Source organism: Astatotilapia calliptera, chromosome 17 (genome assembly GCF_900246225.1).
Source record: "Astatotilapia calliptera chromosome 17, fAstCal1.2, whole genome shotgun sequence".
NCBI classification, from domain to species: Eukaryota; Metazoa; Chordata; class Actinopteri; order Cichliformes; family Cichlidae; genus Astatotilapia; species Astatotilapia calliptera.
The window spans coordinates 16,276,774-16,288,871 of NC_039318.1; the positions used below are offsets into that span (position 1 = coordinate 16,276,774).

A 12,098-nucleotide genomic window follows, 5' to 3' on the forward strand; every position below is an offset into this window, starting at 1 on the left:
CTTTGAGACAGCTACTCAAGAAGGACACAGTGTGGCAGTGGCAGCCACATCACACAGTAGCGTTACAGACGCTCAAGTCGACGCTCACACAAGCTCCAGTGTTGAGATTTTATGACCACAAGAAACCACTAACACTGCAGGCCGATTCTTCAAAAGATGGGCTGGGCGCATGCCTATTACAAGACGGACAACCTGTGTGTTACGCGTCACGAGCACTCACAGACACAGAAAAAAGGTATGCACAAATAGAAAAAGAGTTGCTAGCCATTGTGTTTGCCGCTAAACGATTCCACCAGTATGTCTATGGAAGACCAGTGACAGTGCAATCTGATCATAAACCCCTGGAGGCGATAGTGCGCAAACCGCTATGCAAGGCACCAGCGAGGCTACAAGGAATGCTGCTGCAACTACAGAGATATGATCTCACCGTCACATACACCCCCGGCAGAGACATGTTCATAGCCGATGCACTCTCACGTGCCACAACTACCAGTGACGACGGAAACGTGAGTGAAAACGCAAATGATGAAAGAGTTGTGTATGCTCTGGAGGCCACAGCAGCATTGAGCGAGAAAACATTGTGTGACCTGAAAAAAGCAGTGGCAGCAGACAGCGTACTACAAGCCGTGCGTGAAAGACACTTCAACGGATGGCCACCCAGAAGGAAGAGTTTAGACAAAACACTCCACAGCTACTGGCCTATGAGACACGATATCAGTTTCCACGATGACATTATTATGATCGGGGACAAGATCGTAATACCCCAAAGCTTCAGGCGTGTGATCCTGGAGAAGCTGCACCTTGCCCACCAAGGCGTGCAGCGCACAAAAGCCAAAGCAAGAAGAGTGCTGTACTGGCCTGGCATGTCACGCGACATAGAGACCATGCTTGAAAAGTGTGAACAATGCCAGCAAATGCAGCCAAAGAACCAGGCTGAACCGCTTATTCCACACCAGATTCCAGAGCTGCCATGGATGAAAATCGGAGCAGACATCTTCGAACTGAACGATCATCCATATCTTTTGTTAGTGGATTATTTATCAAAATATCCAGAAGTTCTTAACTTACCTGACAAAACGGCACACTCTGTGATTCAGAAGATGAAATCAGTCTTCGCAAGACACGGAATTCCCAAAGAGATAGTGAGCGATCATGTTCCATTCGCCAGCCACGAGATGAGATCGTTTGCAGCATCCTGGGAGATAAAGCTAACTTTCTCCAGTCCCGGCTTTCCTTCTTCGAATGGCATGGCGGAGCGAGCCATAAAGACTGTCAAACATGCACTTAAGAAAGCCGCACGGACTGGAACAGACCCACATCTAGTGCTGTTGTCTTTGAGGAACACTCCAGTCACAGGACTTAGTGTGTCACCTGCACAAATGTTGATGGGACGGGTTCTCCGCAGCACCCTGCCATGCACCAGTGCTGTGTTGAGGCAGTCAACCCCACAGAACATTCACGACAAAGTGCGCAGGTTGCAATCAAAGCGGAAACGCCACTATGATCAGCACGCAAGACCATTGCCTGTTCTGACCCCAGGCGAGACTGTGCACATGCAAACAAGGCGCGGTTGGGAGCCAGCTGTTGTAACTCATCGGCGAGAGGAACCACGCTCCTACACTGTGCAAACACCAGATGGTAAAGTGCTCAGGAGGAACAGGAGACATCTGAGGAAAATACACCCAAGTCTGTTCAAGGACACACCCATGGACCCAGATGAACTGTCCGTTCACACCCAAGAGCCAGTGGAGCCACCAGCAAATGACACCCCACAAAACTCTAGTCCTGCAAGTATGGACAACACACCCACATGTTACACACGCAGTGGCCGAGCAATAATACGCCCTGCCAGGTATAGAGACTAAGTGATTGGGAAACTTAAAGTCACTCTATCCTGTACCTGCGTTGTTCTGTACAAGCTAGATAACTGTCTTGTTGGAAAAGAGAGAAAATATGTCATGTTTCATATGTTCATTTTGACATGTCTTATCTAATCTGTCATGTGTTCATCTGTTTCAAAACACTACACTGATGTGTATTTGCATTGCTCAAGTGACAAGCAATCTGAGGTGTGCTCTACTTAATGTCTCAAGAATATAATATTGTTAATGTTCCTACGATTTAAAAGGTGCATTTATGTTACAAAATATTGGAGTTAAGAGGTAGTATCTTTATCTCGGAAAAGAGGGATGTGGTATATTGTAATAAGCAGCAGCTATTACTACCTCCCACCAGTAGGTGGTACTGTGTTATTGTATGTGTTCTGAGCTTATGGAGTAAAAGTCTAGACCTCCACCATAGCCTCGTCTCAGTCCTCTGTGCTTGGTCTAAAGTTATTGTTGACCACAACCCACGCTACACGGGCAGTTGGAGCAACACTGCATAAAGTTACAACAGTGTGTACACCTGTGTGCATACCTGTGTGGATCAGCATGCTTGTATTCCATTTCACTGTTTCACTTTAGAAACATAAATCTTTGCACATATGATGTTTATATGTTGGTTACTGAATTTCTGGAATGAAATATGAACGGAGTCACATTTTAAAATGGTTATATGCTACAAAATAAATAAAAAAAATTCGGTGAGGATAAAATCTACTTACATTTTCTGTGTTCCAGTCTCAGTAACTTTGACACAGTAATATCTGCTGCAATATTTACACCTCTGATGAAATTTTGATACCAAGATTGTATACACAGAGTTTGTAATTGCAGAGAAATACTCAATTGTTGGCATTTTATTTTCGAACAGGAAACTCAGAAAACCCTTTGGGGTCCATCAGGTTAAAGGAAAAAAAACAGACACTCTTGCAAAGGTTCTAGATGTATGGAAGTGGATTTAATTGGAGATAAAGCATCGGAATTTCAGGAGCAGGACCACGCCTCCAAACACGCTCCTTCGGATTCTTATCTATATATGTTCCCCCAGTTCTACAAGCTGTTCATTCTCTATTTTTATGCTTAAGGACAACAGATGGAAATTAGCCCTTGGCTATAATCTGGTATGTTTACATTCATGTAATTTTTTTTTTTACATTTATGTTCATTAACATGCACTGTCCTAAATAAATAAATAAATAAATTTACATGCCCCAGCCTCCTCCCTCCCCTTTTATATTCTTTAACTTCACTTCTATTTAGTACATGGGGACCCGCTAGGCCTGGAAGCCGCCGTCCCCTTCGAGGCCTTCCCCAAACCGCAACTCAATTCACGTCCAAGCCATTCACCTTTATCTACTAAAACACTGTCACACCTAAAATAAGGACGTGGGCTCAGCTAGTGACATTATTTTTAGAGGATTTGATCCTGCTAGAGATACCAAAAGTACTTTTAGAAAAGGTCATTTTAGTTAAATGTTTTTATAGATTTTAAAGTGGTCTTTATGCAAGTTTCAGGATTCCAAGTATTAGAGGTTGAGTTTATTTTGGAAATTTTGGTGCGTTTGAGGAGTTTTCAGGAATGAGGGCATTTTAGAGCTGTCAGTACAGGCATGTGAGCTATCTTTACTGGAAGCATTGGATGATGTAGAGGAGGCTCTATCCTTTCTTTTAGAGCTTCTGGAATTAGGTTTACATGATCTGCACTTTTACACAAAGGTCGTGTTCATCAATCAATCTGAGTAAAACTTCAAGTATTAAAATTCAGTACTGACAAATCCAAACCTTTTTGTATACCTCAGTTGTAAAATTAGTATAAATGACTTAAAATTGGTGCAGAAAAAAAGAACTGAGCAAGAGATGTAATTCTTTAACCTTGATTTAGATAAAAAAAAATATAATTCAGATGATAAAATATAATTTGAATTTTAATGTAAAATCATTTACATTTACATTCTTATAAACCCAAATTTTCTTCACAACAGAACATAAAAAACATATTAAATGTTTAAACTGAGACTGAGAAGCATGGGATGGGCCAACATAGGAGTGGAGAAGTCAGCAGTACTAAAAGGGAACTGAGATGAATTGATGTGTTTACAACTGAAACACATGACAGGAAGTTGAACTAAAGTCCATTTGAACTGCTCAAAATTCACCTTTGCTTGTGAAGACTAAGTACTAAGTATCTCTCCTTTGCCTCTCTCTAGTCGTTCCAGTCGATCCAGTCTCAATGCCAAATTTGAGGAGACGGTTCCTTTAAACTGTGACCAACCCTACATCACCTCCGCTATCATCAGCATGCCCACGCCACCTGGCACCACCCCTGAAGGTGATGAATCTACCAGCTCCACTGACTACTCCCAGGCCAACATTGTGCGGGTGTCTGCACTTTAGGCCCCAAAAAGACCCTCCCACACTACCACCCACTGCGCTGGAAGACGGCAGGCGTTGGCGGTCTACAGCTTGAACCACACCAGACTCAGAGTAGGCTTTGGTAGCTGCATCATGTGTCCACAATGGAAGTGATGGGTTAGCTTAAATGCTTCAGACCTGCCGTGGAGAAGCAGGTCTACAGGTCACACTAAAACTGACTCTGATTTGGACTGTAGTTGTTTATTGTTCTCTCTTTTTCTTCTGGGAGGATTTTTCCGCTGGCAAAATAGCAGCCGCCTGACTGAAGGTGGATCTCTGCTTCTTGCTGAGAGGACATCACCACCACCAACGTATCTTTGTCCTGAATGGTGGCTTAGCGAGCCAGCACTAAGACACCATTGGATCATTCTGAAATATGTTTAGCACAGAGACTGGCAGCTGGGGTCAACGCTTCACATTCATTATATGTTGAATCCTCTTAGTCAGTTACTAGTCCATTTAGCTGAATTTGACTGTCTGGAGGTGGACTTTAGAGCCAGAAGCTTAATCTGAGCTAACCAGACTTGTGTTTTAATCAAGTTTTAACCTTTTAAATTACCTGCATTACTTTCATATTAGGTCTACCGTACTCCTTTGAAAGATAATGTAGAAAATACATAAAGCATCAGACACAGCGTTTAGTTTAGGCTCAGAGGTCCTCAGCTGATTTGAACTTTATCTCCAATCACTGGAATTCAGTTAGCTGGGCTTGCAGTCTTTGTGCTAAGTTAGACTAAACCTGTCCCAGTAGAAACCAGGATGAGACGGATGGTGACGGAGGGTTTATCATCACACTGTCACACTTCTGAACCTGACAGACCCTCTGTGTTTGTAGAAAATGTTCTGAGGACATGTTGAAGGTTGGGACTCGCCATTTGTTTTGCAGTCTTCTGAGTCTCTTTTATAAGTACATATTTGTCCTGGGTGGAGGCTGTTTGTCGCTAAAGACTTCAGCGTTTGTCCTATCATGGGTGGGACAGCAGATATTTACAGCCTGCACCCAGTGATGAAATATATCATGTAATGCATTATTATTATTATTACTGTTATTATTATTATTATTATTATTATTATTATTATTATTTTCACGTTATTTTCTTTCAGTCATCATATTTTTTGTTATTATTATTTATTAGTGTTGGTGAATGGGAAAGTTTATCTTGAGGTGTACGTGCTACAACAGCGAAATTATCTTTTTTTTTTTTTATTTCATTTCATGGATTTTATTTGTTCGATTTTTAATTATCTTTTTATTCTTGTTTTCATTTTTTGAAATAATGATATATTTCCTTTTACCCCACATCAGTAGTTTGTGATCTGCTGGCTACAGCCCTGAACATGTGTTAGCCACAGACAGTGGGCGGGGCTTTTCTTCTGAAAAGATGTGAACGATTTATATTTGCAGCTGTCATGAAGAAGAAGAGGATGAGGAAAACAGTGAGCATGCTCAGTATCTGTGCGTTCCTGTCCACGGACCCGTGTGTTTCCATGTAAGCCAGGACGCTCCTCTGCATGCACATCTGGCTGGTGGTGTGAGCAGTTCGGGTTCTAGTACTTATTCTGTAAATATGAGTTTTCTAGCTGACCTTTCTGACTGCCTTCCTCTCTGCTGTACAGAAACACCAAACCGCCATCGTGCAAATGTTGATGTCAATTTGTGATAAGAGAATCTTTCTGTTGTTGCACTGGGTCTGGCAGTGATGTGTATTGTAAATCTTGCAGACTGATTTGATGCACTTGTTGCCTGATGTTTTTTTTCTCATTGTTCACCTGAGTGTTGGGTTAGGTGACGGGAAACAGATTTACAGCTCTGACTCTGAGCTGACAGCTGAAACCACAGTTTAAACAGAAAATGGGCAAACCACCAGTTACCCACAAAAACAACCACAACAGCAAAAAAAGTGCTTTTTTTTTTGCTGTTGGTGTTTCCATCAACAACCTCTGTTTTACTTTTTGGTTAAAGATTTTAACAAATATTATTTATCTAAACTACAAATTAACAGATCCCATTGTTTGATGTAAAAATGACCAAAAAAGTGATTTTGTAGTATGGAAAGAAGAGCAATGAGTATAAAATCCAGTGTTAGCTGCCTGTGTAGCTTTCACATGCTTATCTCACAGAGACACGTGAAATGATCGAGCTTCTTCAACTCAGCCAAGTAAATTTGTTGCCTGAATCACATTAAATGGAGACTGAAGTAAAAAATTCAACCAAACATCCAGAAGTAATCTATGATCAGTCTTTTGGTCTCCCTCTTCTGAGTGCGGGCATGGTCACACTGACAGCCTGAAAGCTGCATTTCCTGAAATGTCCAGCAGGCAGCAGTGAGTCAGTACCCACAGACTCGCATGTTAAAACTTTACAGCAGAAATAAACATGTTTACAGCCTGATACGCAAACTGTTTGTCTCTGTAGATATTTCCCCCTTCATTATACCTGTATGTGGGGAAAATGTTTTTATAACTTACCTGATTAAAAACTGTATTAAACAGGTGAGTTATAGACTGTATAATTAGGGGTGTGGTCTCTCTCACTGACATGCAGATGGCCACACACATGTATACTAGGTTTCACCTCAGCTAACTGGAGTCCCTGAACTGGACCTCTGGACAGTGTTTGTGCTGTTGGAGCCTTTTGGAGCATTTTTAATGACATCTTGTGATGAATAACAGGGCTTCTATGAGGTTACTGTACTAACAGACGGTCCAGGAAGGTGGAGCTCCAGTTCTGGTGAAATTCTAGGATTTTATTTGGAATGTTCTGAGAACTACTTAACAGGTATCCGTGTCTGTGTAATGCTCCTCTACTGTCTGTGGATGCAGACTTATCATTAGTTGATAACTTAGAACCAACATAGTAGCCAAATACAATCACTTCTGGAACCAAAAAACAACAACAACATGACAGCAGCTAAAATGCTAACATGATATGTCAGTCCACTGATGGATGATCTCATACTTTCATGGCAGTCTTTGGGTTTTCTTGTATCGTCACATCAGCAACATCAAAGCTCACATGTGCTGTCAACATAGTTGCAACATCTTTAAGCTTTTAGAAAATTATTTTCACATGTTTCTGTGAGGTGAAGTTGGATTAAGTTTATTTCTCAAAAATGCTGAATCAATAAGAAAAAAAAGGGAGAATAAGAAAACATTTCCTGTCTTATGGAATATTTTTAGAGCACTCCAGATTTTTTTATTTGTCTGTCTCTGTCAATAATAATTTATTGTTATTATCTACTCCAAAAACCTTCAATGTGTGGTTTTAAAGGTTTAAAAAGGGTTTAGGGTTCATTTCATTAATGAGTTCTTAGGTTCAGAGTGGTGTTGATGCTGTCTGCTGGGACCCTGATGAATGTTGAATATCTGCTTGTAGATTTTGGTATACAAAAAAAGTTCTTTGAATCTGTGTGACTCATCATGATGTGCCGTACACACCAAGTCTTAAAGCCTCATCATTGCAGAGGTGAAACACCATCAGTTTGTTCCCGTTTTGATACAAAGAAAACAATTTTCTTACGAAACAAACTGAAACCTCTCATTCTTCTTTGGGGAAATATTTCTCTCTCTGGCTGAATTTTAGGGATGTGTTGAAATGTTGGATTTTTCATTTCTACGCCATGTATGGAATAAAAAAAATATATGGAAGTAAGAGCACAGAAGACAACATTTTTCTCTTGCTCCAGAAGTAAAGAGCAGCTGGTATTGGGTTCTTACTGTCAAAGCTTGACTTGTTTGACTTGTCAGAATGAGGATCCAAATGGCCAACCCTGCTTGCAGCACCTTTACAACTTCAGTCATCCATGTCTGCGCAAGTTTAATGTGACTTATGCAAGTGACTTCTCTATGCTTTCCTTTGTTTTATAAGGACAACCTCTGCTTTGTATTTAGGGTGCAGGGGACGGGCTGAGGGGGAAAGGATGAACATATTTTTGAGGAATTTATTATTATAAGTGTTAATAGTGCACATGTGTTGTAATTGTTCTGTAATTTCTTATTTTTAAAATTATTTCCATGAGAGTTTGTAGTGTTGTATGTTCAATTAACATCCCATGATATTTTTCTAAAGTCGTTAGAACATGCATGCATTTGGAGCAGAGATGAAGTGATAAAAGAAAGTGTAAAAATTAGAGACATTTATGACAACTATCACTTTTGTTTGTTACAGCTTGTGTTCATCGAAGATAATATCTAAAAGAAAAAGAAGCTCATGGTTTTAGTCCGGTGCCGTGTCTGAGTAAACAGAATAAAAACATTGTCCTATTCAAACACTTCCCAGAGTTTGTACGTCTCTTTTCAGAGGTGGGATTGAGAGATCGAAGTCACCCAAGCTCTCATTATTAAAGAACTTGACATTCAGCCTGTTATGATTAAAGTGATACAGAGTGCTACCTTGATGTGTCTGTGCTAATAGTAAAGCTTTTTTAGGTGACACTTTATAATACAACTCGAAACTAAGGGCAAAAGTACCCTGTAATTACATGTAATTTCAACATATTTTTATCTGAAATTTAGAGGAAACAATGAAAAAATTTACACTAAGTAATTTCACATACTTTGTAATTACCTGGTAATTATCCAGAAGAACAATATTTACCCTTTTAACACTGTACCTTGTGCGTTCCAAGGTTGGGCCATTTTATGAAGTCATTTAACATTGCCTTACTTCCTGATATTTTACAGGGAATGAAATGCAGACTTTATTTAAAATAATTTTAAATATTATCTAATTAATTTTAAGTACTGTGCAATTCCATGGTAATTTTCTAGAAAAAAAAAATTCCATGTATTTTTCAGGGTATTTTTCATGATAATGATAGACCCAAGTTTATTTTTATCTGTTTTTCCTTCACAGACAATGTTCACCAGAAACCATTCAAACTTACTGCCACCTATGCGGACCAAGCTCTTGCAATGCTTGTAGCCCTGATACGGGCTACCACAGCAATCGGCTAGAAACCAAAACAATCACAAGGTTTTCAGTGCAGATTTTCAGTGTCTTCCAGTAGTTGTATAAGGATGGCATACCTGGCTGCTTGGGACAATCTGCCAGGGGAAAACTAATGGCCTATGCTACCTTTGGCTACACTGGCTACAGGGGCCTGGCTAGCTATGTGTTTTTCAAGGGTGCGAAGCCGAGGGTCTAATTCAATGATTTTGGCCTCCAGAGCTGCAAACAAGCTACATTTATTACACGTATAATTACTGCTAAAGGAGGCCAAGGAGTAAGTAAACATCTGACACAATACGATGGAAAGTGCTGGAGGGCCAGGTAAAGAGGCCGTGCTGCTAGCGAGTCGGCTACAAACTACCGTAATTGTCGGGCTATAAGCCGCTACTTTTTGCACAAGCTTTGAACCCTGCGGCTTTTAGTCAGGTGCGGCTTTTCTATAGATTGTCCATGATTTTTGTGATATCATAAGACGATTTGTTTTGTTTGTTCCGCTGTTGTACGGCACTACGTTGCCTGGCGGAAGGATCGGGGTTCAAGAGTGGTATGTTGGTCACATGTCCATCCGCCAGGCAACATAGAAGCTGAGAGTGGATGACGAAGCCATCCTGAGCCTGTTCGTATCCGACACTGGAGAAGAGGACTTTGGTGGTTTTAGTGCGCAGGAAGATGGTGGTGAATGACTGACTTTTCTTCTTGTTAAAGCCGTGTCACTGCACCTGAGCCTAAAAGGTAGTCTGAATCTATTTTTCTGGTGTGCTGTAGGTTACTGTTATGTACTACATTTGTTACTCATTTATGAAGCACAGCACATGTGCAAATATGTACCCATAACTTGATTTTCAAAATATTAATAAAAGGGGTGTGTCTCCAAACAGCCATCTCTTTCCTGACAATTCGCTTTGTGCATATTCTCTTACATATGATAAGTCAATATTGAAACACCTGCGGCTTTTGGTCAGGTGCGGCTAATGTATGTACAAAACAGGATTTTCCCCTGATTTTAGCTTGTGCGGCTAATATTCAGGTGCGCTTTGTAGTCCGGGAAATACGGTAAGCAAGCTGGCAAATCCCTAAAGGCAGTGCATGAAAATAACCAATGATCTTCTTATGGCAGCTGACTCCAATTTACTTTCCATTCTTATTCTCCTCAATCTGAGTGCTGCTTTCGACACTATCTCTTACTCCATTGTCCTTAGTAGGTTAATCTCCATTGGTCTCTCTCATACTCCACTAGCCTGGTTTAAATCATACTTATCTGATCGCAAAGTATTATTATTCGACTTAAATCCTTTACTTTTAAACCCTTTCCTGGGGTCCATTGTTTTCATTATCTACCTTCTTTGTGTGGACACATTTTTCATAAATATAATATTCAGATTCACTGTCATGCTGATGTCACCCAGCTTATCGGTCCACTAAACCTGATTCTGCTCTTCCCCCATCCTCCCTCACCCTCTGTTTAAATGAACTCAACTCATGGTTCTCTTCTTTCTTAACAGTAACAAATCAGAGCTTCTTCTGGTAGGCTCTAAATCAACCTTATCCAGAACTAATAGCTTTTCTATTACTATCAATAACTCACCGGTCTCCGTTTCTCCATGTGTGAAAAGTTTTAGTGTTATCCTCGACAGTACTTTACCTTTTAATTCGCATATCAATAATGTCACTCGGTCTGCATATTTCTAATTGTGTAACATTAATTGTCTCTGAACTTTTCTCACTCCACATGCTACTGCCATTCTTGTTCATAACCTTGTTACTTCTCAGATTGATTACCACAATTCACTCCTTTTCCATCCATAAGCTTCAACGTGTCCAGAACTCCACTGCCCGTATTATAACCAGGACCCCTTCTATTCACCATATCACCCCTGTCCTGCAGCAGCTTCAATGGGTCCCGGTCAAATATTGCATTAATTTTAAAATACTTTTGTATACATTTAAAGCTATTCATCAGCTCTCCCCTCTGATTTGATTCAGATCACCATCCCTTAGATCCTTTTCTTTGCTTTCTCTCTCTGTTCCCTCTCCCCGTCTTGCCGCTATGGGGAGCAGGGCTTTCAGCTGCTCTGCGCCTCGACTTTGGAATTCCCTACTTCCTGATATAAGAAATATCACTTGCTTTTCTCTCTTTAAGTCTAGACTCAAAACTCACCTGTTCAAAATAACTTATCCCACATAGCCTTCTCCATTCCGCTATTTTAAATCTATTTTATCCTTTGTGATTTTGTAAACCGCCTGCTTTTATGCTTGCTTTTTATTTCTCTGATGTGTACACTGTCCTTGTATGTTCTGAAAGGCACATTCAAATAAAATGTATTATTATTATTATTTTTATTATTATGAATAAACAGAGAGTATGCTTCAGATACAGCACATGATGATATGAAATAAGGCGTTATCTATTAGTTTTAATTAAATTGGCTTCACACAAACACCTCTGTGTGTTGTAACAGGCACAGGAATTGATACTCTACCGCAGAGAGATCATACACGTCACTACCAAGCACTTACACACACACACCTTCATACACCAAGTGACTTTTTGCACAATACTCAGTCTTTTGCACATTTCTATTGCACTGTTGTGTCTTGTATCTGCACTGTCTTGTGTCTATATTGTTCTCTTCTGTCTGGTGTTGAACTGTCTTTGTTTCGTTTTTTTTTTTTTTTGCCATTTTTGCACATTGCAATTTATGTAGTTCTGTGTTGATTGTCTGTTATATGCCATATGTAGCACAACAGTCTTGGAGGAACGTTGTCTCGTTTCACTGTGTACTGTACCAGCACACATGTTTGGAATGACAATAAAGCTACTTGACTTGACTTGAACATTAGCTGATAAACTT

At 40.2% G+C, this 12,098-nt stretch overlaps 1 protein-coding gene across 1 annotated transcript in view; it reads left to right on the top strand.

Annotated features, from left to right (window-relative positions):
• The window catches only part of LOC113008751 (potassium voltage-gated channel subfamily D member 2-like), a 103,830-nt gene extending 98,465 nt beyond the window's left edge, over positions 1 to 5,365 (top strand). Inside the window, exon 5 of the mRNA XM_026146444.1 lies at positions 4,091 to 5,365. Within this exon, the coding sequence (XP_026002229.1) occupies positions 4,091 to 4,277 (187 nt within the window). The 3' untranslated portion in view covers positions 4,278 to 5,365. The remainder of the gene's footprint in view (positions 1 to 4,090) is intronic.
• Positions 5,366 to 12,098: the final 6,733 nt, after the last annotated feature.